The sequence below is a fragment of the Puma concolor genome, chromosome D4 (assembly GCF_028749965.1).
Source record: "Puma concolor isolate L17-30 chromosome D4, mPumCon1.1.hap2, whole genome shotgun sequence".
NCBI lineage: Eukaryota > Metazoa > Chordata > Mammalia > Carnivora > Felidae > Puma > Puma concolor.
Window position 1 is genome coordinate 5,328,655 of NC_141679.1, and position 27,214 is coordinate 5,355,868.

The 27,214-nt window shown below is 45.1% G+C and overlaps 1 protein-coding gene across 4 annotated transcripts in view; it reads left to right on the top strand.

Annotated features, from left to right (window-relative positions):
- The window catches only part of LOC112868541 (contactin-associated protein-like 3), a 194,066-nt gene that overhangs the window by 74,130 nt on the left and 92,722 nt on the right, over positions 1-27,214 (top strand). For 3 of the 4 annotated variants that reach the window (XM_086684866.1, XM_086684864.1, XM_086684865.1), the window contains 4 exons: positions 12,121-12,268; positions 22,736-22,939; positions 24,511-24,695; positions 25,766-25,909. In XM_086684866.1, coding sequence (XP_086540992.1) covers positions 12,121-12,268; positions 22,736-22,939; positions 24,511-24,695; positions 25,766-25,909 — 681 coding nt within the window. Of the gene's footprint in view, positions 1-12,120; positions 12,269-22,735; positions 22,940-24,510; positions 24,696-25,765; positions 25,910-27,214 lie in introns of those variants that run through there. The other variant, XM_086684867.1, reaches the window with a different exon arrangement.

The following is a 27,214-nucleotide window of genomic DNA, read 5'->3' on the forward strand; positions in this document are numbered from 1 at the left end:
TACAAACTAAAAAGCTTCGAGGCACCAGAACAGGACAGGAGAATTCTATCTTTTAATAGTTCTACGATATTTGAAGTGAACATTTAAAGTGAAAATGCTAGTCAAAGTATTTTTTTTTTTTAAATCACTGCTTAAGCAGCTATAAACATTTTTAAGAAAAACAGCCCAGGACAGAAATATAATCGAGGTTGCACACATTCATGAATCTGTCTGACTCCTAACAAGCCCAACTTGGGAAGCCTGGAGCATTTTATATGTTAGAAGCATAATTATCAATCGTTAAAATACCCACTCGATCACACTCCAGAACATTTTTATTGCTTTGCTTTTGAATGCTCACTTAAGAATTTTCTCTGAAATGTACTCAGAGCAGAGACAGTCAAACAATAAAAGTGAGATATTGGAAGACCATAATACTAAGAAACAGTCGGTGTAGAAACCGCTTAACCCTGGGAATATCTTCCCACATTTTTTGTTGGTTGGTTGGTTGGTTTGCTTTTCCCGGAGAGAAGCCTTTCATGAAGGAAGCCTGATGTTTTGATGCTTGGAGGGAGGAATACCAGTGTTTCTTCTCTCCCTCTCCCTGCAGAGCAGACCTGTGAGGGGCCAAGCTCTATCTTTCTCCCCCGCTGTCGCTGGATTCTTTTTTTTTTTTTAAATAAAATTTATTAAATGTTTTTTATTTTTGAGAGCGTTCAAGCAGGGGAGGGGCAGAGAGGGAGAAAGGGGATCTGAAGCGGGCTCTGCACTGACAGAGAGCCAGACGCGGGGCTCACACTCAGCGACCCTGAGGTCATGACCTGAGCCGAAGTCAGACCCCTGACCAACTGGGCCACCTAACCGTCCCTCCCTGGTTTCTCCCGATGCGGAATCTTGGCTCTAACCATTGTCCTTTAAACTGTTGCGAACTGGGAAAATCTTGTCATGGGCTTTGCCTTTAACCATAGTTGGTAGGGTTTTCTGAGCCCATCTGGCCAAGCCGTCCGGGTGCCGAGGGGCGAGACGGAGGAGGCATTGGCTTGAGACAGATAGCAACTTGGCATCATACTCTTGATATTTCTTTTTTTTTTTTTTGGAGTTTCTCCTGAGAATTCCGACTTAGTTTTTCAGTGACTCAGCAGTCTTGGTAGGAAAACCCAAAAGTATGGGTAGATGAAACCTCCAGCACCCTGGTACAGTCTATGCGGGCATTATTCCGAAGGGCTCGCGCCCTCAGCCTGGGAGCCAGGCGTCTGGGGGGCTGATCCCCTGCTCCACTGTTTGCTGTAAAGCTTGGCAAAGAAACTTCCCTTTTCTGAGCCACTGTTTTTCTTTCTTCTACAAAAACAACGTGATTAAACCGTAACACACAGGGTCATGGTATGGATTCACTGAGATACTGCTTATGAAAAAATATCACTTTTAAATATCGGTGTTTCTTTTTTTTTTAATGTTTATTTATTTATTTTTTTTTATTTTGAGAGGGAGCAAGAGCAGGCATGCGAGTGAGGGAGGGGCAGAGGCAGAGAGAGAATCCCAAGCAGGCTCCTGTGCTGTTGACGTGGAGCCCGACTTGGGGCTCGATCCCACGAACCGTGAGATCATGACCTGAGCTGAAATCAAGAGTCAGAGGCTTTAACTGACTGAGCCATCCAGGCGCCCCACCCCCCTCCAAAAAAAAATCACTTTTAGTGTCCAGGAAATAGGAGGATCTCAACACCAGTGAGCCCTTTTCTTCAGGTGGGTGTCTGTCTGGTGGAGGCCAGCAAAGAGAGGCTGTGGGGACAATGACAAAGGCAGGGGTGCCCTGGCTGGCAGTTCAGCACCTGCAGATGCCCACATGTTTGTTTTTTAAAAATTTTTAAAATGTTTTATTATTTATTTTTGAGAGAGAGAGAGACAGGGTGTGGGCAGGGGAGGGGCAGAGAGAGAGGGAGACACAGAATCCAAAGCAGCTCCAGGCTCTGAGCCATCAGCACAGAGCCCGACGCGGGGCTCGAACTCACGGACCGCGAGATCGTGACCTGGCTGAAGTCGGATGCTTAACCGGCTGCGCCACCCAGGCGCGCCTTCTTGGAACTTTCTTCATCTGAGTTAAAAGCAGCTGCTTCTGAGAAGTGAGGCTGCCGTGAATCCCCTCCTCAAGGTGGATCCGGCCCCAGGAGAGAGATCAAGATAAACCTCCCACAAATCCCCTCTCCACGGGGTTTCACGGCACAGAAAAAGGAAGACCACTGTCCCCTGCATGAACAAATATTACCATAATTTTCCCTGCCTCTGGTTTGTTCTCACGAAACCGCTTTGTCTTTCCCAAAGACACCTTTTTGTTCTTTCCGTAGAAGCCCCGTCTCCTCCGTCTTTCCCTGCTAAGTGAGGTCTGCAAGCCTCCAACTGGTGAGCCAACTGGGAGCCAGCTACTTCTTTTGTTAACTCCTATTTATGTGAACACATTTTTTTCTCCTGTTCATCTGCCTTTTGTCAGTTTATTCTGTTTGGTTATTTTGAGAGAGAGAGAGTGTGTGTGTGGTCAGGGAAGGGGCAGAGAGAGAGGGAGAGAGGAAATCCCAAGCAGGCTCTGCGCTGTCTGAACAGAGCCTGATGCGGGGCTTGCTCTCACGAACGGTGAGATCGTGACCTGAGCCGAAACCAAGAGTTGGACGCTTAACCAGCTGAGCCACCCAGGCGCCCCATGTCCGTTTATTCTGAGACCCTCAGTCACTGCATCCGAGGGACTCAGGACATCTTTCCTCCCTGATGCTGGCAGGTGTTCAGGGCGGATTATCATCATCCCTTGTGATTCTGAAATCTCAGGATTCTACTTTCGTCTGCATATTTAAAGAGTCCAAAATGTACCCTAAGATTATAAATGAGATCATCAAGCATACTGAAGCACTGAGGTAAACATTTTGAAGTGGAAAAGATCTGGATTGTACACATAGCATAATGTAGTCTCCAATTCTGTAAAATTTTACGTAGGTGCAAATTCGACGGCAGAAACGAACCGTGGAGGCTAATTATATGAGCAGAATATAGCGTCGCAAAACTAATAATGAGCAAATGGGATGTCTAGTTAATGAGATGCATGCTTTTTATTATGCCACGGGTTGATTAAAAATGAATGGCAAGCAGTTTACAAAAGTGACGTCACTTGATCCTGCCTCTAACTGATTACATCCAGGATGAGCTCCTCATGTGCCTTTCTGAAGATTGGGAACAGGGTGGGTCTCTCCTCCCTGCCCCCCTTTTGGAGGAGGAAAGAGGGAGGGTGTCTCCAAGTGACAGGGACTGGCGACTTGTGGATCCGGCGGTCTTCCCTGCAGGGACGAGGGATCAGGCGGTATTTGCTAATGCTTTCCCCAGTGCCTGGGACGTAGGCTCGAGCTTCTCTAGAACGTAGTTAATGATAGGAAGGATCCTGTGGCAGACAGGTAGCATTTCACTATGCCTGATGTGTGCCCTGTCTCGAATCAGGGGGATCCCTATTAGAAAATCTGAAAAGAAAGGATTGATGGGAAGCGGTAAATGCAGAAGACAATTATAATAAATCGTAAAAAAATGGTTAACTGTGGGGCTGGGGAAAGAGTGGCTTCTGCATGTTAAGCTTTTCTGTACTGTTCGAATTTTCTAGCCAAGGCCATCTATGCGTATCATTTACTTTCCGTGTCAATAAGGGCTTTCCTGCTAGTGAAAACACAGACGACATTTTGTTCTTTCTTGTTATTTTGTATTAAGCAACAGGAGAACGCACAGTATTTAAAAAAAAAAAGGAATAAATTAAAAAAATAGTTTGCCGTCGTGCATTAATAAAGGCAAACAAAAGAGCAAGACAGAAATTAACAGACCAATATATGCAAATATTTAAATGATTGCATAGCGACTTGAGTTAAATAGATTCTTTAGTCCCCCACCTTTTCATACACGTTCTCCAGTGTCTTCAGGGAGACGAACTTTAAAATTTCCACCCAGAACTGCGAGGCGTCTGAACTTCTGCTCTATTTGCAGCAGGCTAGCCTGCTTGTTTTCTGGATGCTGGGAGAAGACAAGAGACACCTGGGTCAGAGACAGAGGCGTGTGTGACTTGCTTGGTTACCCAGAAAGCCCAGCAGGCAGCCTCACGTACCGGCCGCAGTTCTCCTGGACCCTGCGTCACCCATGGGCCGTGTTTATAGGCTCAGGTGGATGCCTGCATGCAGTGGGGTTATGTTACGAGAGCTTAGGGAACCTGAATCTTTCGTGCAGGACACATGCTTGCCCTTAGCTTGGAAGAAAAAGATGATCTCACAAGGAAGCTTTCTGTATAAATGTCCCTGGAAGATAGTTCGGGATAAAAGATAGTCAGGGCTTCTGTTTGTAAGAGGTGCAGAAATGTGAGAAACCCACGGAGAATTGTCTTACCTCTGCTCTGGCCCCCACACGGCCTTTTGTCTTCCCTATGAAATGGCTATTATGTGGCACAAAGGACTTCCTTCGTGTTTATGTCAGCTGACTTTTCAGATACAGCCTTCTTTTATCCTATGCAAAGTAGGATTCTTGTGTCAGAGTTAATTTTGAACTTCTAGTGGCCCTAATCATCTTGGTTGGACGGTGTTGCTGATTCAGATTTAAAACGCTAAGAAAAGAGCATCCTCGTTTTGTTACTAAAACAACCCAAACAGTTTGGGTTAGATAATTAGTTGAAAAACAGCTATTTGATCTTGACATAGTTTTCAACTTCTTTGGCTAAATCCTATTTAAGTTATTAACACTTCCTTTTGAACGCAGAATTGTAACTACCACTCAGAAATGACTTATTTTTTTCTAGAAAGGCTAGAAAAATTCTGTGATGGTAAGTATGTTTCCCTTATAAACAGTGTAGGATAAATCTAAATGTCTCATTTGAGAAGAAAATTTTCTTTTTAAATTTTTTTTTTTCAACGTTTATTTATTTTTGGGACAGAGAGAGACAGAGCATGAACGGGGGAGGGGCAGAGAGAGAGGGAGACACAGAATCGGAAACAGGCTCCAGGCTCTGAGCCATCAGCCCAGAGCCCGACGCGGGGCTCGAACTCCCGGACCGCGAGATCGTGACCTGGCTGAAGTCGGACGCTTAACCGACTGCGCCACCCAGGCGCCCCGAGAAGAAAATTTTCAACGGAAAAAATTTGCATTCCGTTGCTGCAGGATTGTTTACTTGTTTCCCTATATTAAAACAGGCAGTTTGCCTCTTTTAAAAAAAAATGTATTTATTTAAAGTTTATTTATTTATTTATTTATTTAAATATTGACTCAGTGTGGGGCTGGACCTCACTGCCCCCAACATCAAGAGTCGCAGTCGCACACTTCTCCGACCCAGCCAGCCAGGTGCCCCGGTAGTTAGCCTCTGGAAAGAAATTAAAATCCACACTGAATATTTCAGAAGTATTCAGTTGCTCAGTCTCCCTCAGAGGTTATTTAAAAATAGGGTTTTCGTTCGAGCTGTATATCACTACTGTGGAGTTTTCTTTTCCCCCCAGTTTATGGTGCCGTCACTGACCCATAATACGAAGATGTCCAACATGGTGATCTGACGTGTGGACGTATTGCGAAATGATCCCCACGATGAGCGTGGTCGACACCCAACACCTCATATATTTTCTCGTGACTCTCGAGGCTAAAAGTCCAAGATGAAGGTGTGGGCAGTTTTGGTTTCCCCTAAGGCCTCTCTTTCTTGACTTGCCGATGGCCACTTTCTCCCCGGGTCCTCAAACGGTCTTCCCTCTGTGTGTACCCTATCTAGGGTCTGTCCGTCTGTCCAGATGTCCCCTTCTTATAACAACCCAATAACACTGGATTAGGACTCACTGTAATGACCTCATTTTACCGTAATCACCTCTTTATAGACCCTTTCTCCAAATACAGTCATATTCTGAAGCACTATGGGTTTGGGCTAAAACATATGAATTTTGAGGGGGACACAGTTTAGCCCATCATAGTGAGTGACATGAGTTCCCTGCCTTATGACGTATTTTATTTTTTAAATATTTAAAATTTTATTTTTATTTGAGATAGGGATAGCATGTGAGTGCACACGAGCAGGAAGGAGGGGCAGAGGGAGAGAGAGAGAGAGACAGAGGGAGAGAGAATCTTAAGCAGGTCCCATGCTGAGCATGGAGGGCTGGGTCCCACGACCCCGGGATCATGACCTGAGCCGAAACCAAGGGTCGGATGCTCAGCCAACTGACCCGCCCAGGAGCCCCTTAATGTCGAATTAAACACAAACTGGTATCAGTTCAAGTCACTGGTTCTTCTCAAGGGGAAATCTTTCTCAATTTTTTATAAATAATCTATTTTATGTATGATTATTTTCAACATATACAGGAGGCTAACAGGATAGTGCTATTCTGCCAATAATCTGAACTGTTAAAGAATGCCCTCAAAACTATGCTTAGAGTCAAATTTAAACGTTTTATTTAATCCTTTTATTTCAACAAACTTATTTAATTTCTTCCAGTTGCTGATAGGATGTGCACACTATTAAACACTCATTTGAGGCATTTCTTATAAAACCAGCTAAACTTTTTTTTATTCTTCTGTGTGACTCCTCAAATACTGAAAGCTAAGTCATTTTTCAGAAACTAAGTTTGTGCCATATATGAAGTCACACACACTTATTTTCAATGTTCTGGTATTGTTTTCAATAACCGTATGTTGTTTTTAAAATACGATCTTGTGGAGGCACCCGGGTGGCTCAGTCGGTGGAGCGTCTGACTGTTGATTTTGGCTCAGGTCATGATCTCATAGGTTCGTGGGATCGAGACCCACATTGGACTCTGGGCTGACAACATGGAGCCTGCTTCGGATTTTCTCTCTCCCTCGCTGTCTGCCCCTTCCTCCCTTGTGTTTGCACGCGCATGCTCTCTCTCTCTCTCTCTCTCTCTCAAAAATACATAAGTAAATATTAAAGTAAAATCAAATAAAATACCATGTTGTTGTCATTGGAAATATTTTTTTTCCTGGCTTTTTCTTTACCTCTTTGCCAGCAAAAAATGGCCAGATAGCTTATAAAAAGTATTTCTCCTGATCATTTAGGAAGATTGGGAAGGGAAGAATATGGAGAAACCCAAACTCTAGTTTTCCTGCAGAGTCCAGGAAACCTGACTTCTCTCCTGGGTTCATATTTCAGGAAGAAGGTAAAACAAAGTGGTAAAAGCCTAACACTTAGCAATACAACTTGAGCAAAAATAAAGTTTTAAAAGTACTTTATTTCAACCATATTTCGGCAATGTTTACACTGCCCTTCTCTATACCGCGCAGATAAAAAAAAAAAAATCACGTCAATCAAGAGCAGCGGCATTGAGGACCTGTTTCTTGCGTCTGTGTAGGCCCCGGGGGTGTGCATGTCTCCAGGGCTGGGCCCCCGTGGGTTTCTGGGTGGCGTAGCTGTACTCGCTCATGGGGTGGGTTCCGCCTGGAGGCAGGGGCAGGTTTTGGGACACAGAGAGGTGGTTGTGTCTTTTGACAGCTGTGGGTCTGACTTTGTGACTTGCTTCCACGAAGAGACCATAAAACATACCAGGAACCACTCGTTAAGTGCACGCTGTTTCCGGCACATGGAGATTTTCACATCAGAATATACTACTTACGTGCCTGTAATGTACCTATTGTGTGCATTCAGACATACGTCTTACCCACAAGCAAATCTTTTAAGCACACTTGGGGGGCGTGTTTTCTGGTTTTAAGCCAGACGAGAGATTATCCATTCCCTTTCTAGAACACGTTGAAGTAAACGTATCTGCACGCGTTGAAGCTTGAGCGGTCACCGGGCACGAAGCCTGCTGGTCTGGATGACTGAGCGGCTCCTTCCGGGTCCGACACGTGACATCCAGTCCGTGTTACTGAATGTCCAGTTCAGTCAATAAAACCAAAGTGGCAGGAGGATACTTTCCTTGTTTTCTTTAAGTGTAAACCTTGTGGTACTTCCTGGTTCACTAAAATGTTAAAAATAATTTATCATGAGAGCATGGACTTGAAAGCAACCGACCACAGCGTTCACATGGTCTGATTACAGGAAATGATTTTAGTACGTCCTTTCGTGGCCCGCGAGCCTCCAAAAATAACAGGGACAAAATGTTATATTTAGCAATAGCAATAATTGTTAGTATTCCCCCCCTTACTCATGAAGAAGCAGAGACGTGGGGAGATTAAGTATATGTTGTCCAACACCATCATGGTCCGGCACTTAAAATGGCCAGAATTAGAGCTCAGAGCTCGGGGATTCCCGCACACCCCCTTAGTCCCCGCAACATCCCCTCTCCTACCGCAGAGGTCTTAAAATGCAGTGAACAGTGTGAGTGCAGAGTGAAGCTTGGATTTCGTAGGGGCCCAGCTTAGAGCCCTAATGATTATCTATTTTTAAAACCACTGAGACCCATTCTGTAGACAGCCCCACTCCTATTTTGAAACAAAGAATTGGTAGGAAAGCCTTTCTCACGACGCAGATATTTCAAACGTACAGTGACAAATACATGATCGGCATCTTGAAGGTCATTTGTTGACTCTAATGCAGAATGGGATGGGGCACGTTACGCTGGAGACTGGGGCTTTGCCTGAGCCTCGTAACGATCCTTTCCTGTGATTTAGATCCTACTGATGTGACTGCTGAATAAACGAAATGCAGAGTGGGCAGCTTTTCAGAAATGTCATCGATTGCTAAAACATATTATTTTAGAAACGCATCTGTAGCATGTGAATGGAGCCCAAGCCGCGGACTCGGGTTCCCTTCCGCATAGCTAACGGGGAAACGGAAAACTTCATCAGACGTTGTTTGTTCCTAATCATGGATGAAACACTCAATTGTGATGCTTTTAAAGTGATTGAATATTGAGTCCACGTCTAGCTGAAGTGTTTCTGATCAATAGTGGGGAGGGGGGGTGTTGGTTTCTTTTTTTTCCCAGTTCATGTGTTATTTATTAATTGTGATGTATAATATTTGTTGAGTGCAATTAGTTTAATTGTGATGTATAATATTTATCATGCCAGCCAGGTAGTGTTGTGAACATTTTCAAATATTAGCTTATTTTTTAAAATTTAAATCCAAGTTAGTTAACATATACTGTAATAATGATTTCAGGAATAGAATTTAGTGATTCATCACTTACATATAACACCCAGTGCTCATCGCGACAAGTGCCCTCCTTAATGCCCGTGGCCCATTTAGCCCATCCCTCCACCCAGCACCCCTCCAGCGACCCTCAGCAGGAATGCCATGGAGAAAATGGTTAGGTGATGAACCCGTGAAACTCTCATACCCTAGCCCATCAGAGCTGTAAGATCGTTTTTCTTTTTCCTACTTTATACATGAAGATGCTGGCTTCCCTGAGGTCACTCCTGTAACGAGAGATGGGGAAGAAGTTGGATGGAGCTGATTTTCGATTTTCGTAGGTCTGCGTGGAGGGGAACCGGGGTGAGAGCTGCTGAGGAATTGCCCAGGGCAGCTCGCTTCCACCGGGACCGCTGCTTTCTGCTCCCGTGGGGTCTGCCCCTTCCCGCGTGTTAGAACAGGGCGAGGGTGACCCTTTGTTCTTGTCCGTCTGCGTTCAGCCTGTGCATCTGTGTGTGTTCTGGAAACACTAAACCAAAAATATAGAATAATAGATTATATAGATAGAAGAATAGAATGGAATAGAATAGAATAGAATAACAGATTAGAATAGAACAATAGATTATACCACCTCTGAAAAAGAAACGTTAGCTTGACAAAAATATACGGGATCATTTCAGTAATTAGCCCCAAACATGAGAGCATAGATATGCTAGTAGAGATCCCACCTGTGCCAGACTCACTTCACTTAATCTCTGTGTCTTTAAGGACACGTATCATTGATTTGTATCCAAAAGGACTGTTAATAATTCTACATAAGACACAAATAATGTAATTCCTTAAAATTAGAATGAATTATGATAATCACCTAGGTGTATACATACACATACATAGGTTCCAAGCATTTGAATATAATTAAAATCGGACGCGATGAATGTTTTGTTTTGAACACGGATTCTCAGAAGTTGTGAAGAGTGTGTTTTGAATCCCCACTTTTCATAGACTATTAAGACATTATTGCCACTCGAAGTATTTCTTAAAGAGTATTCTGTTTAAATTCCACTAAAATAGAACTCGAAATTCCTTTTGCTGTCTGGCACTATCATCACACAATCTGAAGGGCGATTTTCAGAATTTATATTCAGTAAACAATATTTTAGAAGGAAGTAATTATATATCAAGAAAATACAACTTAAGTATCCTTCTTAGGAAGTAATTTAATTAAATGGTTCATGCTGAGATTTACAAGTTTTGTCAGCTACACTCAAATAAATATTGACTTCAATTCTTTTTTCTTTAAGTTTATTTATTTTGAGAGTGAGAGAGAGCACATGGTGGGGAGGGGCAGAGAGAGAAGGAGAGAGAGAATCCCAAGCAGGCTCCGCCATGTCAGCACAGAGCCCGACGCTGGGCTTGATCCCATGACCTGAGTGGAAATCGAGAGTTAGTTGCTTACCTGACTAGCCACCTGAGTGCCCCTTGACTTCAGTTGTTAAATTGAATTACAAGTTGGGCATCACCGTGAATGTAGGAGCTGATGTTTCTCCCTTCACTGTTTACCTGCACATCTTGGGTACTGAACCTGAGACGTTAAGTAACAGGATGCTGAGTTTGACAGATGAGCCCCCTCGGCCGAAGGTACTTACGGTATCCAAAATGGCAGCCAGGAGCACAGCCACAGTGGCCAGCCTTCGTGGACCGCCTACCTTCAGGCCGATATGGGAATGTTACTTTTCAGATATTGTCTAACTTAGTAGCATCTCAACCTGTGGAGTTAGGGTTTACAAGCTGGTTTTGTAGGCGAGGGAACTGTGGCCTGCAGCCCATGACTACAACTAAGACCACGGGCCGGCAAGTGGCGGGGCAGGTACAATGCGGTTCCAAATTCACATCTGGAGCATGGAGGCACGCTGATCGTGGCGTGGCAGTTGCTAACCCTTGAAAACGAAGACGGCGTAAAGGACAAAGATGACACTTCCATTGGACGAGAGAGAGATGACTGCATGCGTCTGAGTTGGTATTTCATTCTCTAGCCCAGAGGAAGAGTTCTAGCATCTGAGATTCCCAACACATTGGAGTTTTTGATATCCTTAGTTCCGTCTGTTTATACCTCGTTGTCGTGGCCTACTAGGGATTGAACTTGATTTGGTCGTTAAGCTGGGGCCTAGTGTTCCACAAGGCCAGACAACGAGGCAGGCAGCATTCCTGGCTGAGCTAAGAAGAACTTCGCTCCCGGGCTGTTTGATTGTATCTGGCTGTTCGTGTGACATGCAGGCAGGAAGGTGAGTCTGACCTTCTGATGCAAGTGGGCCTAAGGAAGGGTTGACTTTTTCCCCCTAATTATATTACTGTCATATGCAGGAGTATTACGAGGACGTCTTTTGCCTCTCTGAATAATAAAACTGGGAGAGATCAAAGAGCATACAACTGGAAGTTTTGACTGTTGGGTTCCAAAGAACTGACAGAATTTTAGATGGACTTAACGTCTGGCATTACGTTTTAGAAGCTGAGGGCCCTTGCTTGTTCTTTGCGGAGCATAGACTGGCAAGGTCCTTGGAGGGGGTAGCATTTTCTAGTAAGGTGCTGTGTAACAGGAAAACTTTAGATTGTTATGACTATTATAGCCTAGGCCATCTGGGAAAATTGGTTAAGAATCTGATGACGAATCAATGGAATCAACTTTAAAAGGCCATATAAAGCGTCAGGGGTTGGGCATCTGGGTAGCTCATTGGTTGGGCATCCGATTCTTGATTTTGGCTCAGGTCATGATCCCAGGGTTGAGGGATCCAGCCCTGCATCGGGCTCCATGTTCCGCTTGATTGCCTTGGATGTGGGGCTGCGTGTGAACGTCTGCAAATTCCTTATTTACCCTGCAAATAAGGAAAACTTAGACCATGGCGACTAATCCAGGCCCTGAAGAAAGGTTGTCGCACAGCCTCTCAAACGTTAGCGGCGTTTCTATAAAGCGGGCGGCCTTTTGCGTATTAACGAGGTGAGGCACCCATCCCTCACAGGCACGAGAGGTGACAGCGTGAACTCGGCATTCTGCAGACACATTGATCCCTTTCTCCGTTTTCTCCCAGGGTTTTCCAGGAAACACAAACGCAGACAGCGTGGTACATTACAGACTCGAGCCTCCCTTCGAAGCCAGGTTCCTGCGCTTCCTCCCCGTAGCCTGGAACCCTAAGGGCAGGATTGGGATGCGGATAGAAGTGTACGGATGTGCATACAGTAAGTGGTGTTTATTGCCCCCCCCCCCCGCTGCCATCGATGACGGACTGACGTGCTCTAAATGCCGAACTGAAAACTGAACCTGACTTCTTTCAGCCTTTTAAATATCTATGTAAAACGGTTTTTTATGGAACGCCTCGATATTATGCTGTCTTTAGTTATTTTCTAGTCGAATGTACAGGTGAACCTGGCCTGAGCCTCAGAACCTTTACTTCATGAAAGTAACGAACTCCAAATCAACAGCGGTAATTTACTGGGACCGATGATGCTGTTCTCTGATGCTGTCACTGGGGTGACCCTCATGTGGGGACGCTGGTGATCTTGTTTTCCCCGAGCCCCACGATGATGACTCAGTTCTTCTTTTAGGTTCACTGCCTGCGTCTCCACTTTTCTCTACTCGAGGCCTCTTTTGAACGTCATTTACGTGTCGTGTCTTCCCTCTTTTCTCTACTGATGAGAAGAGTAACAAAAATCGCATAAATACAAGCATAAACACCTTCAGTGAAATACATGGGGGAATCAACTCTATGGTTGCCATTTCGATGATCTAGAATATACCAGTATTTACTTAAAGTAATACAAAAAGAAAAAATAATGATTAAAAAATACCTTCTAGAAAACCGGAGACTAACTCAAAGAGTATATCGGATGGGGACATCTCGTAAGGTTGGGTTTTTGGTCCCACTTCATTTCGAAAGCGATGTCTTTTCTCCCAAATTCGGTTCTCATAACCACTATATTATCCTGGCCTTCATTTCCTCATTCCCTCACTTGCCATCTAAGAATTTATCGGACACTTGGCCATTCGCCAGGAACTGTGTTAAACATTGGAGGTGGGGGGCCGTTCTAGAATGATTCATTTTTGTTGTCAGGATTTTATGAGAAGCCATAAAATTGTACAAAACAGACGTAAAATACTGGAACGTGACCCCGGGGCACGGGGAGAGAGCGGTCAGTCGGTTTTCCAAGTGAAGGGCTTGGGAAGTGAGCTGCGGGCAGGGAGGGGTCCCGGGGAGGGAGGAGGAACGCGCGGAGAAATAGTGGCTGCAGGAATCTCAGCTTCTGTTGGCTCAGGGATCAAGGAGGATATGGGCACTCCAGGGCACAGGGAGTGATTGTGTAGGAATGATACCATTGCCCCTTCGCTAACCCCACAGACAGTGAGACCTTCTGGAGGTGAGGCTCACCATCCCAGAAGCAACCCTGTTCTAGATTCAAGGGTCCCCTTCGGCCTCAGTGTCATCCAGCTGCCAGATGACAGGCTCCCTTTCCACTCTGTTTCCAAATCCTACCTCTGCATGGCATTTCCGTGCACCATTTAGCCCACATGATGCCGCGTGGCCGTCCGCCTTTTTCTTTCTCTTTCCGTCGGTCATCTCCTCCCATCCTTTTGTTTCTGGGATCCACGAACACGCTCACGGCCGCAACGGCCGGGACGCCTGATCCTCGGTTTCTCTTTGATCCCATAAAATGAGTTTCTCCTTTCTCCCATTACCCGGGAAACAACGTCAGGTTTACTACTTGAAAGCCGTGCGGGCTCTTTGATGGGGATTTGCCATCAGCTTGATGTTCTTCTTGAGGAGATATTACCATGGTTCCTCCGGTTAGAGGTCAGTGCCAGAAAGATCAAAGCTGTGCGCCTGATCCCCGGAAGGGCTGGTTGGCTGTGTAGCTCTCATGGGGCCTGCGTGCACCCAAAATTCAGCAAACATGAGCTGTCGGGCATCAGGGGTTCCCACCGTAACTTATAATAGTTCTCACTACTTGTGAAACTTTGCGGAGTACATTCCTTAATAGTAGGGCCTCTCTCTGTATTGTCTTCATTTTTATTATTAATAAGAATAATTGTTGAAGCCTAGCACTTTGCACTTTTATTTTTGAGTGTTTGAATATGATACGGTTTATAGCCCAAAGTGCTAATGATTATCTCCCCCCCCATTTCTATTTTCACTTCTCTGTTGATAGTGAGAAAATGTCCAGATTGCTTATCTTGGCATATAGTGTCCCTTAGATGCAACGTCTCTGTTTGGTTTCATTTCTTTACACCCCAGTTATACTCCAATGACACTGGCCATTCGTAGAAACCAACCTCATGCATTTTCGTGGCTTCCTGGCACACGAGTGTTCTCTTCCTGAAAATCCCTCCCCCCCACGTCCAGAGTGCACAGTCTGTTTAGAGTCCCCTGCCCCCTCCAGCAGCCCCCAGTGTCCAGTGTTCATATTCCCCATGGACTTGTTCTTGGCTTTGTATTCTACTCTGAAAAGGTCTCCCCTTGGGTGTCTTTCTGCTTTCTTAAGTTTTCAGGAACGTTTATGCACTGTCTGATCAATTCCAAGTTGACATCCCTGATGCAGGTCTCTGAAGCCACGGACAGGCATTCTGTGCCCAGGTCTACCTTCATTTCTTTCTCGATTGTTATTCCTCTTTGGGGCATCTTCAGTTGCTTCTTTTCGGCCGTCTACTTCGACTTCCCGTGTTCAAGGTCAGTGTCTTCTCAAGTCTACCCTTGAGCTGGCTCCATTCCCATCATGGTTTATTAGTGTGTTTATTGGTGAATAAGAGAAGGAAGAAAGAAGGAGGGGAGGACAGAAGGAGAGCAAAGACGAAGGAAGGAGTGCGTGAATCCTTGGGAATGTGGAATATGTAGGCACAGAATGGTGAACAACGTGGTAATCCACCAGTCGTCCGTGTGGCCCTCCAGTCCTGTGTCAGATCAGGCATTGAAAATAAAATGGGTTAGGGGCATCTGGGTGGCTCAGTCGGTTAAGCACCTGACTTGGGCTTGGGTCGTGATCTCACGGTTCATGAGTTCGAGCCCCACATCGGGCTCTGCGCTCACAGTGTGGAGCCTGCTTGGGATTCTCTCTCTCTGCCCCTCTCCTGCTCGCACACTTGCCCCCCCCCCTCTGTCTCTCAAAATAAATAAATAAACATTAAAAAATATTTTAAAAAAAGGAAAATAAAATGGGTTAGCAGGGAAGAGAATAAGGGAATAAAACAGGTAATTGACTCTTTGAAAATATTGTGTTTATTTAAAAAGTATATTGACGGGGTGCCTAGGTGGCTCAGTCAGTTAAGCATCTGACTTCGGCTCAGGTCAGGATCTCACGGTTCCTGGGTTCGAGCCCTGCGTCAGGCTCTGTGCTGACGGCTCAGAGCCTGGAGCCTGCTTCGGATTCTGTGTCTCCCTCTCTCTCTGCCCCACCCTGACTTGCACTCTGTCTTGCTTGCTCTCAAGAGTAAAAATTTAAAAATAATAAAAATAATAAAATAAAATAAAAATAAATAAAAATAATAAAAATAATAAAAAATTAAAAAAAATAAAAATAGAAAAACAGACCGATGATTGCATCAAAAATGGTTTTATTTAACAACCTCAACATGTGTCACTATTTATAATCCTTCTGTTACCATTCTATTTTATATACAACATATAGTTAATATTTTCTATCTAATGAGATACACGTATGTATATACATGTATACATACACATTTATATTCATCGACCCATGTAAACTCTGGTGTTCTCTGTTCCTTTGTATTGATCCACATTTCCACATATCATTTTCCTTCCACCTTAAAGGCTCCATTTAGCATTTTTTGCCGTGTAGGTCTGCTGGTGAGGACTTCTTTCGCATTTTGGATGTCTGGAGAAAGCTGGTATTTCGCCTTCATTTTTGAAAGTTATCTGAGCTCAGTATGGAATTCTAGGATAACGTTTTTTCATTCATTACTTTCAAGACATTGCTCTTGTGTTTCCTCACTTGTATCCTGTCCCCAGAGAAACCCACTGCTATCTGTATCTATGTGTCTTTCGAATGTGACATGCCTTTTTTTTCCCTCTAGCTGCTTTTAAGATTTTGAGAAATGTGTTTCTGATGTAGTTTGGTTTTGTTTTATTCGGTTTCTCGTGTTTGGAGCTCACTGGGTTATTTTGATTTGTGGGTGTATAGTTTTCATCAGATTTGGAAAGTTTCAGCCATTGTTTCTTCAAATATTTTTTTTTCTACATTTTCCCCTCACTTTTTTCCTTAAGGGACCCAGTTGTCATTAGATAAAACACATATTAGGCTGTTTGATTTTGTTGTGTCACACAGCTTCACTGATGTCCTGTTTATTTTCTCAAGTAATTTGTTTTATGCCTTGTTTCATTTTAAAATATTTCTATTGCTGTGTCTTTGAGTTCACTAGTCTATTTTTCTGCATTGTTTAACCTGCCAGTCGTCCCATTCAGTGTGTTTTTCAACTCAGACATTGTAATTTTCACTTTTTTAGAAGTATCTCTTGTGTAGCTACCTGACTTCTTCAACATATGCATGACAGTTGTAACAACTGCCTTAATGCCTTTCTTTGCTAATTACAGTATCTGGGTCAGTTCTATTTCGATTGCTTTTTTTTTCCCCCTCACTGCAGGCCGTACTTCCCAGCTTCCTAGTATGCCTGGAGATTTTTGAGTAGATGCCAGACATTTTGATTTTTACCTTGGGTGCTGGATATTCTTGCTTTCTTATATGCTTGAGCTTTCTTCAAGGACACATTGAATTGAAGGGATTTGATTCTTTTAGGTGTTGCTTGTAAAGTGTGTTGGGGTGCCTGGGTGGCTCAGTCGGTTACGCGTCCGACTTCAGCTCAGGTCACGATCTCGCGGTGAGTTCGAGCCCTGCGTCGGGCTCTGGGCTGATGGCTCACAGCCTGGAGCCTGCTTCCGATTCTGTGTCTCCCTCTCTCTTTGCCCCTCCCCCATTCATGCTCTGTCTCTCTGTCTCAAAAATAAATAAACGTTAAAAAAAATTTTAAAAAAAGTGTGTTAGCCCAACCAAAGCAGTGTTTTAGTCTAGGGTAATTATTCCCACCACTTAGGTAAGAGCCTTCTGAGTACTCCACCCACTGGCAGATGTTGGTGAGGTCTCCGATCTGGATGATAACAGTGGGCACTGTTCCCAAGCCATTCATCCTCTTAGATGGTTCATTTCCCGGTCTTGATGGGCTCCGTCCCTCGCACACACTGATCGGCATTTGCCGAACACTCAAGAGGGGCGTGTTGCTGGTCGCCCATGTTCTCACCCTTCATCCTTCTCCTCTTCGTACTCTGCCTGTGGATTCCAGGTGCTCTGTGCCCCCCCAGACTTCTGACTCTGTCTCCTCTTCCCAGGACGTCTGCTGGGCTCTGCCTCAGTTCCTCCTTTCTGCCCTATGACCTGGACACTCCCCAGGCAGTGCCCAATTGGTGTTCCAGGGCTCATCTTGTGTCTCCCATCCCTCGGGCATGAACACCATTGTTTAATGTCCTCCTCAGCCCCCCCACCCCTTTTTTCTACCTTCAAGTGAGAGAGTAAATCTGGTCACTCCATCTTGGTCAGGAGGAGTCGTAAATGCGGTTTTAGCTCTTGCTGTATTTTTCTTTGCCCGGTGCTCAAACGTAATAAGGCAGTCAACATCCGTGTTTCGGTCACTGCTGCACACACCGTCAAGATGTTAAGTTGTTTAAGACTCATTTCAGTTGCTGTGTGGGAAAGCCCTCTTCATCCTTCTCCGGATAGAAAACGGACCTGGACAGGTGAAGGTCTTCCACAGTGGAATCAGGATTTGGACCGTCACGGGACAACGCCAGTTCTTTCTCTGAGCTGCTGCTGCTCTGTGTTGTCCTGAAAGGCTGTTTGTGGGACCGGATCCAGGGGCTGTGAGTCAATTAGCACAAATTTGGTGTCACTACTAGTAACCTGGATGTCTCTAATTGGCTGGTGTGGGGGGCCCTTTTTCATAATACCATTGGTGATTCAGTCATCAAAGCATAATCTCAGTTAATAAAACTAATGATGAGGGGCGCCTGGGTGGCTCAGTCGGTTAAGCATCCAACTTTGGCTCAGGCCATGATCTCACGGTTCGTGGGTTCGAGCCCCGCATCGGGCTCCGTGCGGACAGTGCGGATCCTGCTTGGGATTCTCTCTCTCCCTCTGTCTCTCTGCCCCATCCCTAACTCATGCTTTCTTTCCCTCAAAATAAATAAAATAATAAATAAATAAAACTCATAATGATAAAATCATGTAAAATTGGAAAAACGCTGTTATTTTCAATTAAGTATCACATTTTCTATTTTGGAATGTGGGTTCTATACTCTTCGAATAGAGGAAAGTACCGCTTCCTATTCTAATGCGTAACAAGTGACCTCTATTTCAAGTGCCCCAATTATTTAGTTAGTTGAATGACATACAAAGACATTGTTCATGAAGCCTTCTTGTGGAAGTTCAGTGTGATGCTAAGTGGTAATTTACTACATCATTTGGGTGTTTTTATTCAAATAAATACTATAGTCGATTATTTGTATTAATTATGGGCATTGTAAATTGTATTTGCTCTTACAATAGTCCAGTATCAAACACTTTACCTTCATGAGCTGATAAAAGGTCACCTGAGCATCACCAGTGAGCTCTAAGACTGGAACGGTGGTTTCTCTAGTCAGTCTGTAATCAGTGGTATAGAGATCAGGGGAGCCTCTGTTTAATGGAGATTACTGTCAAGGTGGAGCTTGAGGCTTGAGGACCCCGGGGCTGTCCCCCATCCATACTCAGAGAGCTCACTCCTACTGACTCATTGAGCTAAGCCTTCTGTCTCCCACAATATGATGTTTCGGTTTAATTTTGAAAGCTCTATGGCCTTTGAAAATCGTGTTTGAGGGATACGTGTTTAAAAAAGTCATTCTGGATTTGCCGACCTGTCAATTTGTTTTCAGATAGTCGGATTGGTTTTTGAGTATCTGTAAGTAAAGGGCATTTTGCAGAATTGATTCTCTTTGATGGGGCCTGTCACTGAGTTTCCAGTCTAAATGTTCCTGTTGTAAAGCATCTTTGTGATAACGTATATGCTGGGCTTCACAGAGGGGCTTCTTGATTAACAGTACAGCCCACTGTTGGGACCATGTTGGCTTCTTTCTGGTGCCTGTCTGTAAATTGCATGTGACAGGCACCATGTGATTAGTAGGATGTTTACATTCTTTCTCTCCAAATGCTTCCCTGGAGAAAAGCCCTCTCGCCCCTGCTTCCCTCATCTTGACTGTGAGTTGCTTCCCCGTCACCAAATTTCTTAGCCCCACGGTAAGACTAGATGATTCCTGCAGAAATGCGTTCTTTCACGAGAGCCGAAGTGGGGACATGAGGGAAGCACTGTCCGCTCTGGGAGGGTCCGGCCACATCTGTCTGCTTCTGTTTTATCCCGACATCGATACAGTGTGGTGCTTCGTGGCCTATATCAATATGAAATGAAAATGGGGCTGCATTTGGGGAATGAATGAAAATGAAGTCAAGGCAGGGGCGGGGCGGGGGGGGGGAGGAAAATGGGGAAAAATGGTCTTTTACAAACAAAACTGTATTGGCCAAAGCAGAATCCCTGCTGAAGCCGAATTTGAAGTTACGGTAGCTTGTCAATATAAAACCAATCTTTTATAATACGACACAGGGGCCAAAATACTTTCTCATACTTTATAAATAAATATACATTCAAGAATAGTCACAAGTGGGGGCGCCTGGGTGGCTCAGTCAGTTAAGCATCCGACTCTTGATTTCCGCTCAGGTCATGGTCTCACATTTATGAGATCGAGCCCTACATCGGGCTTTGCACTAACAGCCAGGAGCCTGCTGGGGATTCTCTCTCTCTCTCTCTCTCTCTCTCTGTCTCTCACAATAAATAAACATTAAAAAAAAAGAATAGCCACCAATGAAGTGTATCGAATTATGCAATAGGCAGATCAAAAAAATAATTAAGTTGGTGACTTCCCATCTAAAATAGGGTTTTTAATGTTGAAATCAAAGAAAGACCACAAAATGTCCGGCCCTGAACTGGTTCTCGTCACGGCCACCTCTGAACAATCAGGAATCGAGCCCGGTGACCGTCACCGGTCGATTCCACGGAGTGGAAGATGTACGCATGTCTGTAAAGGGCCAGACAGCACACATTTTAGGCTCGGTGGGAGCATGTGCCCTCTGCCACTGTTCTTTGTTCTTTTAACAAACCTTTACAGAAAGTAGCTCACCGGGGCTGTACAGGCTGCAGGCTGATGTGGATAGTTTCCGATGAAGAGGAGGAGCAGCCTGACCTTCCAGACTTCTAAAAGCAATTCCTGAATTTTATCCGTGTCATTCTCACCCCCTTAGTCTGTTAACCGTTTAAGTAACAGACTTAACGGAGCTTAAGTCTGTTACCGTTTAAGACTTTAGTGAAACTAACCAGGACTGTTACAAGATGCATTTTTGAAGTGGTTTTGTTTGACTCGGTTGATGACGTAGCTGGATGATATAATTCCGCCACTTTACAGGCCTAGAAAACCTGTCAAAACACATGTGAAGTCTGCCTCGTAAGATCTCATGTGATGATTAACATGTGGTTGATTGTGCAATGTCCCAAGTGTCCGTGATCTCGTTGGAGAGAGAGCTGAAAACATTCAAGGGTTGTCAGGCCACTCTTTTGCGTTTCTATAAATCCAGTAAATTTTTCACCGCTCCGTTTTACCTGAGGGGAAGGTTCCAGGAAACAGAATTTAGCTGCTGGAGAGCAGTGGTTCTCAAATGTAGTCATCAAGCCAGCAGCGGCATTGCTGGGGGTTCGTGTTAGAAATGCAGATTCTCTGTTCCCACCCCAGGCCAGCAGAGTCGGAACTCTGGGGATGGGGCCCAGCAGTTTGAGCTTACCCCACACTCCAGCATGTTCTCATCCCTGGAAGGTCAATATTACGCTTACAAAGCAACAGTGGCCCCAGGGAAGCTGAGGGCCAAAGCTATCGGATCAGAATAATCCTGACAAAATAATTCATGGAACAAACAGCTGTCATTCGCTCACTTCAGAAAGAAGCCTTAGGGGTGCCTGGGTGGCTGAGTCGGTTAAGTGTCCGACTTCGGCTCAGGTCATGATCTCGCAGTCCGTGAGTTCGAGCCCTGCGTCGGGCTCTGTGCTGACAGCTCAGAGCCTGGAGCCTGTTTCAGATTCTGTGCCTCCCTCTCTCTCTGGCCCTCCCCCGTTCATGCTCTGTCTCTCTCTGTCTCAAAAATAAATAAACGTTAAATAAAATTAAAAAAAAAAAAAAGAAAGAAGCCTTAATTATTATCATTGCCTTTCGGTGACGTGCCCGCAGAAAAACTAGACTAGTAAAATGTGAAAGTATTTAAATCCTTCGTTATCAAATTCTCATTACTGTCATCTAACACGCTAAAGGACATTGTTTGAATTTGACAAAGGGTTATGTTTTTATCAGGCACATTCATTTAATTATGCAATGGAGAATAACTGCTTGTTTACATGATTTTTAGACAGACGGCAGTGTTTATACATTTTCCACTGTGTGTGTGAATCAAAATCAAGCTTCTGAATTTTCCCATTTTATTGGCTTTCTCTTGCACCTTTATTTGTTATACATATGTGTTCTTAAAATTTTTCTTTTTAGGGCCCCCCAGGTGGCTCAGTCAGTTAAGCACTGGACTCTTGACTTTGGTTCAGGTCATGATCTCAGAGTTTGCAGGATAGAGCCCCACGTCGGGCTCTGTGCTGATAGTGCAGAGCTTGCTTGAGAGTCTCTCTCTCCCTCTCTCTCTGCCCCTCCCTCCCTCTCTCTCTTCTCTCTCTCCTTCAGGAAATAAACATTTAAAAATAAATAAATAGGGGCAACCTGAGTGGCTCAGTCGGTTGAGCCTCCGACTTCGGCTCAGGTCACTATCTCACGGTCCATGAGTACAAGCCCCACGTCGGGCTCTGTGCTGCCGGCTCGGAACCTGGAGCCTGGAGCCTGCTTCGGATTCTGTGTCTCCCTTTCTTTCTGCTCCTCCCCTGTCCGTGCTCTGTCTCTCTTCTTGTTTGTCTGTCTTCTTGTTTGTTTATTGATTTGTCTTGTTTTTAGATTCCACGCATGAGTAAAATCACACGGTGTTTGTCTTTCTAAGGCACAGTCACGTCTTGTCTTGTTTACTTGTGAGATACGAAAACACAGGAGATTTTTCCGGGTAATACGAATCCCTCTGTGTCTCTCTTGTTCTGTCTTCAAGTGGTTTGGCCAGTGTTCTTTCTACATTAATGGTAAAATAGAACTTTTTCAGATGCAAGGGACCTTGATGGTTGGAGAGATGAAACTGTCAGAAAGTTGAGAGAAAACAGCAGCGTCATAGCCATGGTGTGATGGGGGGGTGGTGCAGCGGGGGGTGACTTCAACTTCTTTACTGATCTTCATTTTTTACAGGATGAGAAGTGGCTATTAGAAAGGCAGGAGCAACTGGGACTTGGCCAACGCATGTACGTCTAGATGATACATTTTGGGGAAAATGTCAGGAAAGGCCAAGAGTGTAGTTTAGGGGTATCGGCTACTGGTAGGAAGGGAAAATTAGCCACATGGATTTCCCCCTTGCGTATGTGTGTGTTGACTTACACATCTCAATGCACTAATAAAGACATGTTGTACTTAGGTTACTTTTTAATGTCTCCCCCTGTAGGATCTGAGGTGGTTAATTTTGATGGAAAGAGCTCCTTGATATACACATTGAATCAGAAGTCCGTGAGTCCAACAAAAGATGTCATTTCTTTGAAATTTAAGACCAGGCAGACCGATGGGATTCTACTCCACCGAGAAGGACAAAATGGCAAACACGTCACCCTGGAGTTAGTTAAAGGAAGACTCATCTTATCCCTTAATTCAGGTAAAAACCTACCAGGTGGTGTTTTTGAAAATGAGCTTGTTGGGGCGCCTGGGTGGCGCAGTCGGTTAAGCGTCCGACTTCAGCCAGGTCACGATCTCGCGGTCCGTGAGTTCGAGCCCCGCGTCAGGCTCTGGGCTGATGGCTCGGAGCCTGGAGCCTGTTTCCGATTCTGTGTCTCCCTCTCTCTCTGCCCCTCCCCCATTCATGCTCTGTCTCTCTCTGTCCCAAAAAAATAAATAAACGTTGAAAAAAAAAAAAAAATAAGAAAATGAGCTTGTTGAGATGAAAGTATCTTTTTGTGTTAAATTTTTCACAGCTACGTAGTTAACTCATCCTGAAACTAGAACGCTTTTTAAAAAATTTTTTTTAGCATTTTTAAATTTATTTTGGAGAGAGAGGGAGACAGAGCCCGATCCGGGGAGGGGCAGAAAGAGAGGGAGACCCAGAATCCGAGGCAGGCTCCGGGCTCCGAGCCGTCAGCACGGAGCCCGACTGTAGGCTCAAACTCATGAACTGTGAGATCATGACCTGAGCCGAAGTTGGACGCTTAACCGACTGAGGCCCTCAGGCACCCCAACCAGAACACTTTGGAGAAAGAAGGGAGACCCTGTAAGTCATTACTCTGGAGCAACAGCTGTAAACCAGAACATCCGAGGCAAACTGTCCTCTGGTCGAGGTGTGCTCCAGGCAACATGTATTTATCTTGAGCATACTTCACTGTGAAAACTTTTAATGCTTGATAACCGTATAAGACCGTTTGTACTTCGTCAATAACCTGATAACATTGTAGAGGCAAGGGTGGAGCATTGGATTTTTAAGGTAGTATTAGAAATGAGGTCCCAGCGGGGCGCCTGGGTGGCTCAGTCGGTTGAGTGTCCGACTTCAGCTCAGGTCACGATCTCGCAGTATGTGAGTTCGAGCCCCGCGTCGGGCTCTGTGCTGTCTGCTCAGAGCCTGGAGCCTGTTTCAGATTCTGTGTCTCCCTCTCTCTCTGACCCTCCCCCGTTCATGCTCTGTCTCTCTCTGTCTCCGAAATAAATAAATGTTAAAAAAAAACCAAAAAAAAAAAAGAAATGAGGTCCCAGGAAGAAGATATTTTCAAGAAAAATGAAAATGCAATAATTGATAATAAGAAGAACAAGGGGTACGTGGGTGGCTCAGTCGGTGAAGCGTCCGACTTTGGCTCAGGTCGTGATCTCATGGTCCGTGGGTTCGAGCCCTGCGTCGGGCTCTGTGCTGACAGCTCGGAGCCTGGCGCCTGCTTCGGATTCTGGGTCTCCCTCTCTCTCTCTCTCTCTCTCTCTCTCTCTCTCTCTCTGCCCCTCCCCTGTTTGTGCTCTGTCTCTCAGAAATAAATAAAACATTTAAATAATAATAATAATATAAACAAGAAATGCGGAAGAATTTATTCACAAATGAGAGAAGGTTGTGTGTGAGACTAATGTCAGAGCAGCCGACCAGTGCTTGGGAGAGAAGGAGGGAAGGAAAGTGTAGTTGTGAGAAACGCTGCCCTCCACGTGGCCGTCATAGTGTTGAATTGGAGTGGTGCATTACTTCCCCTGTCCTTCTAGGCCATGCTGACCTGCCGTCCCCTGACGCCCGTGTGACCCTCACCCTGGGCAGCCTGCTGGACGACCAGCACTGGCATTCTGTCCTCTTGGAGCTCCTGAACGCACACGTCAACTTCACCGTGGACAGGCACACGCAGCATTTCCAGGCAAAGGGCGGGTCCCGCTATTTGGATCTTGATGATGAGGTGTGAAAATTACTTTTTAAGTATTAACGGATTTAAATGCAACCTGACCTTCTAGGAAAATGGCACGACACAGAGAAATCCCCTTGGCTAGCAATTCAGAATTCCGGTGAAGCGTTTCCCACGGCTGACGTCGGCGCGTGACGTGCCCGTGTGCCGTCGAGACGTTTCATCACTCGTCGATGTTAGTTTTCACACGAGAGGCAGTGGGCGTTAAAGCTGGGAAGTGTGTGCGTGAAGAGCTACCGGGACAGCAGGCCGCGCTTAAAAATGATTTGTTCAGACAGTTCTTTGGTGTTACGTCTGGTGTCGGATGTCAACACTTACCTTGGAGATCTCTCTGTGTTTTAGGGCAATCCTACACGGAATTAGCGATCTAGGGGACCTCGGAGAAGTGATCCCTGTATATTCCAACATGCTTTTTTGAGGAGCAGGAGAGCCAGAAGTGCAGGATTCCAGATACCATTTCTTGGGATATTTAAAGGTTTAACGTATTCGCAGTGTGTTGCCTACGCGGGTCGACCCTACGCTGAAATGCCCCTTTTGTTCCGCCGGTTCTGCTCAGCACATCTGTCAGAGCAAATGGGATGATTTCAACATTCATTTAGGATAAGTGGCCTCAGCAGAGGAGGCCAGCTGGAGAGCCTGGCCTTGAATGAGATTATCAATGGCTTTATTATTCTAACCTATCAGCAGAGCCACCGCAAGGACCAGGACCCTAAAGTCTGGGTTCCAGAAAGGTTTATAAAGTAGAATGTCATCACGGGCAGAGGTATGGTCGCATAGATCAAGAGTGACCATGGAAATCGATGTGCGATATTCCCCATCGGCTAAAGTGACAGAGTCGGTTTGAGCGGCACCTTGCAAGATGGGTATTTAACCTATTTATCTAGATATAATGAAACATTGCAAAATCTACATCGAAAACTTCATTTGAAATTAACACGATAATGCAAAATAATGCTGGATAGATTTGCGACAGTTATTGTACGCCTGCTCGTCATAAATGTTTTAGGCAGATAATCAGAAAATCATTAAACAATATTATTTATGTCATTTTTTTTCTTTCTAAGATCAGCTTCGGAGGGATTCCCGGACACAGAAAATCAGTGGTGTTCCCACATAAAAACTTTCACGGCTGCTTCGAAAACCTCTATTATAATGGAGTGGATATCATTGATTTGTCCAAGAAACGCAAACCGCAGACCCTCGTCGTGGTAAGAAAGTCTGTTTGCGAGGTCAAGAGAAACTTGCAACTTGCAGCTTGCCTGATTGGTTCGGTTTTAGAATACACCTGTCCTGAAGGCAGGGAAAGTACCAGTCATATATACTTTTCAGTTCATATTTAGTCCATGTTAATTAATCGATTAGATTTTATTTATTTATTTATTTTTTTACATTTTTTTTTTTTCAACGTTTATTTATTTTTGGGACAGAGAGAGACAGAGCATGAACGGGGGAGGGGCAGAGAGAGAGGGAGACACAGAATCGGAAACAGGCTCCATCCAGGCTCTGAGCCATCAGCCCAGAGCCTGACGCGGGGCTCGAACTCACGGACCGCGAGATCGTGACCTGGCTGAAGTCGGACGCTTAACCGACTGCGCCACCCAGGCGCCCCAATCGATTAGATTTTAAAATGCAACTTACTGGCGAAAGTTTTAATTCCGGTTGGTTTACAAGCAGTGTAATATCACCTTCAGGTGTACCATATAGTGATTCAACATTTCCCCCCAACACCCGCTGCTCATTCTAAGTGTGCTCCTTACCCCCCATCGCGTTCTTTCTTAATTTTTACGTACGTATGGAAGCCGACGCAAAATTTCTCAAATATTTCTCCGACACTTCTTGATCACGGGCAGCCTCGGTGATGCCAGCCTCGAACCTTATCTCAGTGCTCAGGGGCTGTGCGTGGGGATCTGGTTCCGTCTTGCGATGTGCGAGAGCGCTCCGTTGTTTCTGCGAAGGGGGGCAGGGTCTGCGGATACGCAAGGGGGAGGTTAGCAAAAGCATTTGTGTGACTCCCAAAGGAAAAACATCGTGCTAAAAAAGGTTAGGTCTAGGCTGTTGAGAAAGTGGACGTGGCTTTGAACCGACTGGCTGGGAGAGTTTGGGTCCCTCTGTCTTCAAGGCCAGTGGTCTGTCTGCTGTGGATGCAGGGACTTAGGTCAGCAAAGTAAGGAGCTTGTTTTCTGGAAGCAGGTTAACCCCTAAGATGGATGGGAGAGTTGTGACAGTTCCGTCTCTCCATATGGCTGCCGGCCCTCGCCCAGCCTGGCATGTTACTAAGTCAGCACCCGTCCTTCCACGTTTGGGCCCTTATAACCGAATCCTGTACAGATCAGTGGGTTCAGGTTCACCCACATATGTGTGAACGTAGATGCCTCCATGTCCAGCGCCGTTTACAGAAAGGGGATCGTTTTAGAGAAGCTTTTCTCAGTCTCGGTTTTCTGACTCCGCTAAACCTTGTGGAAATTCGTTTAGGTCAGCAGGTGTAGGTCTATGTTGTCACGGCTGCACAGTTT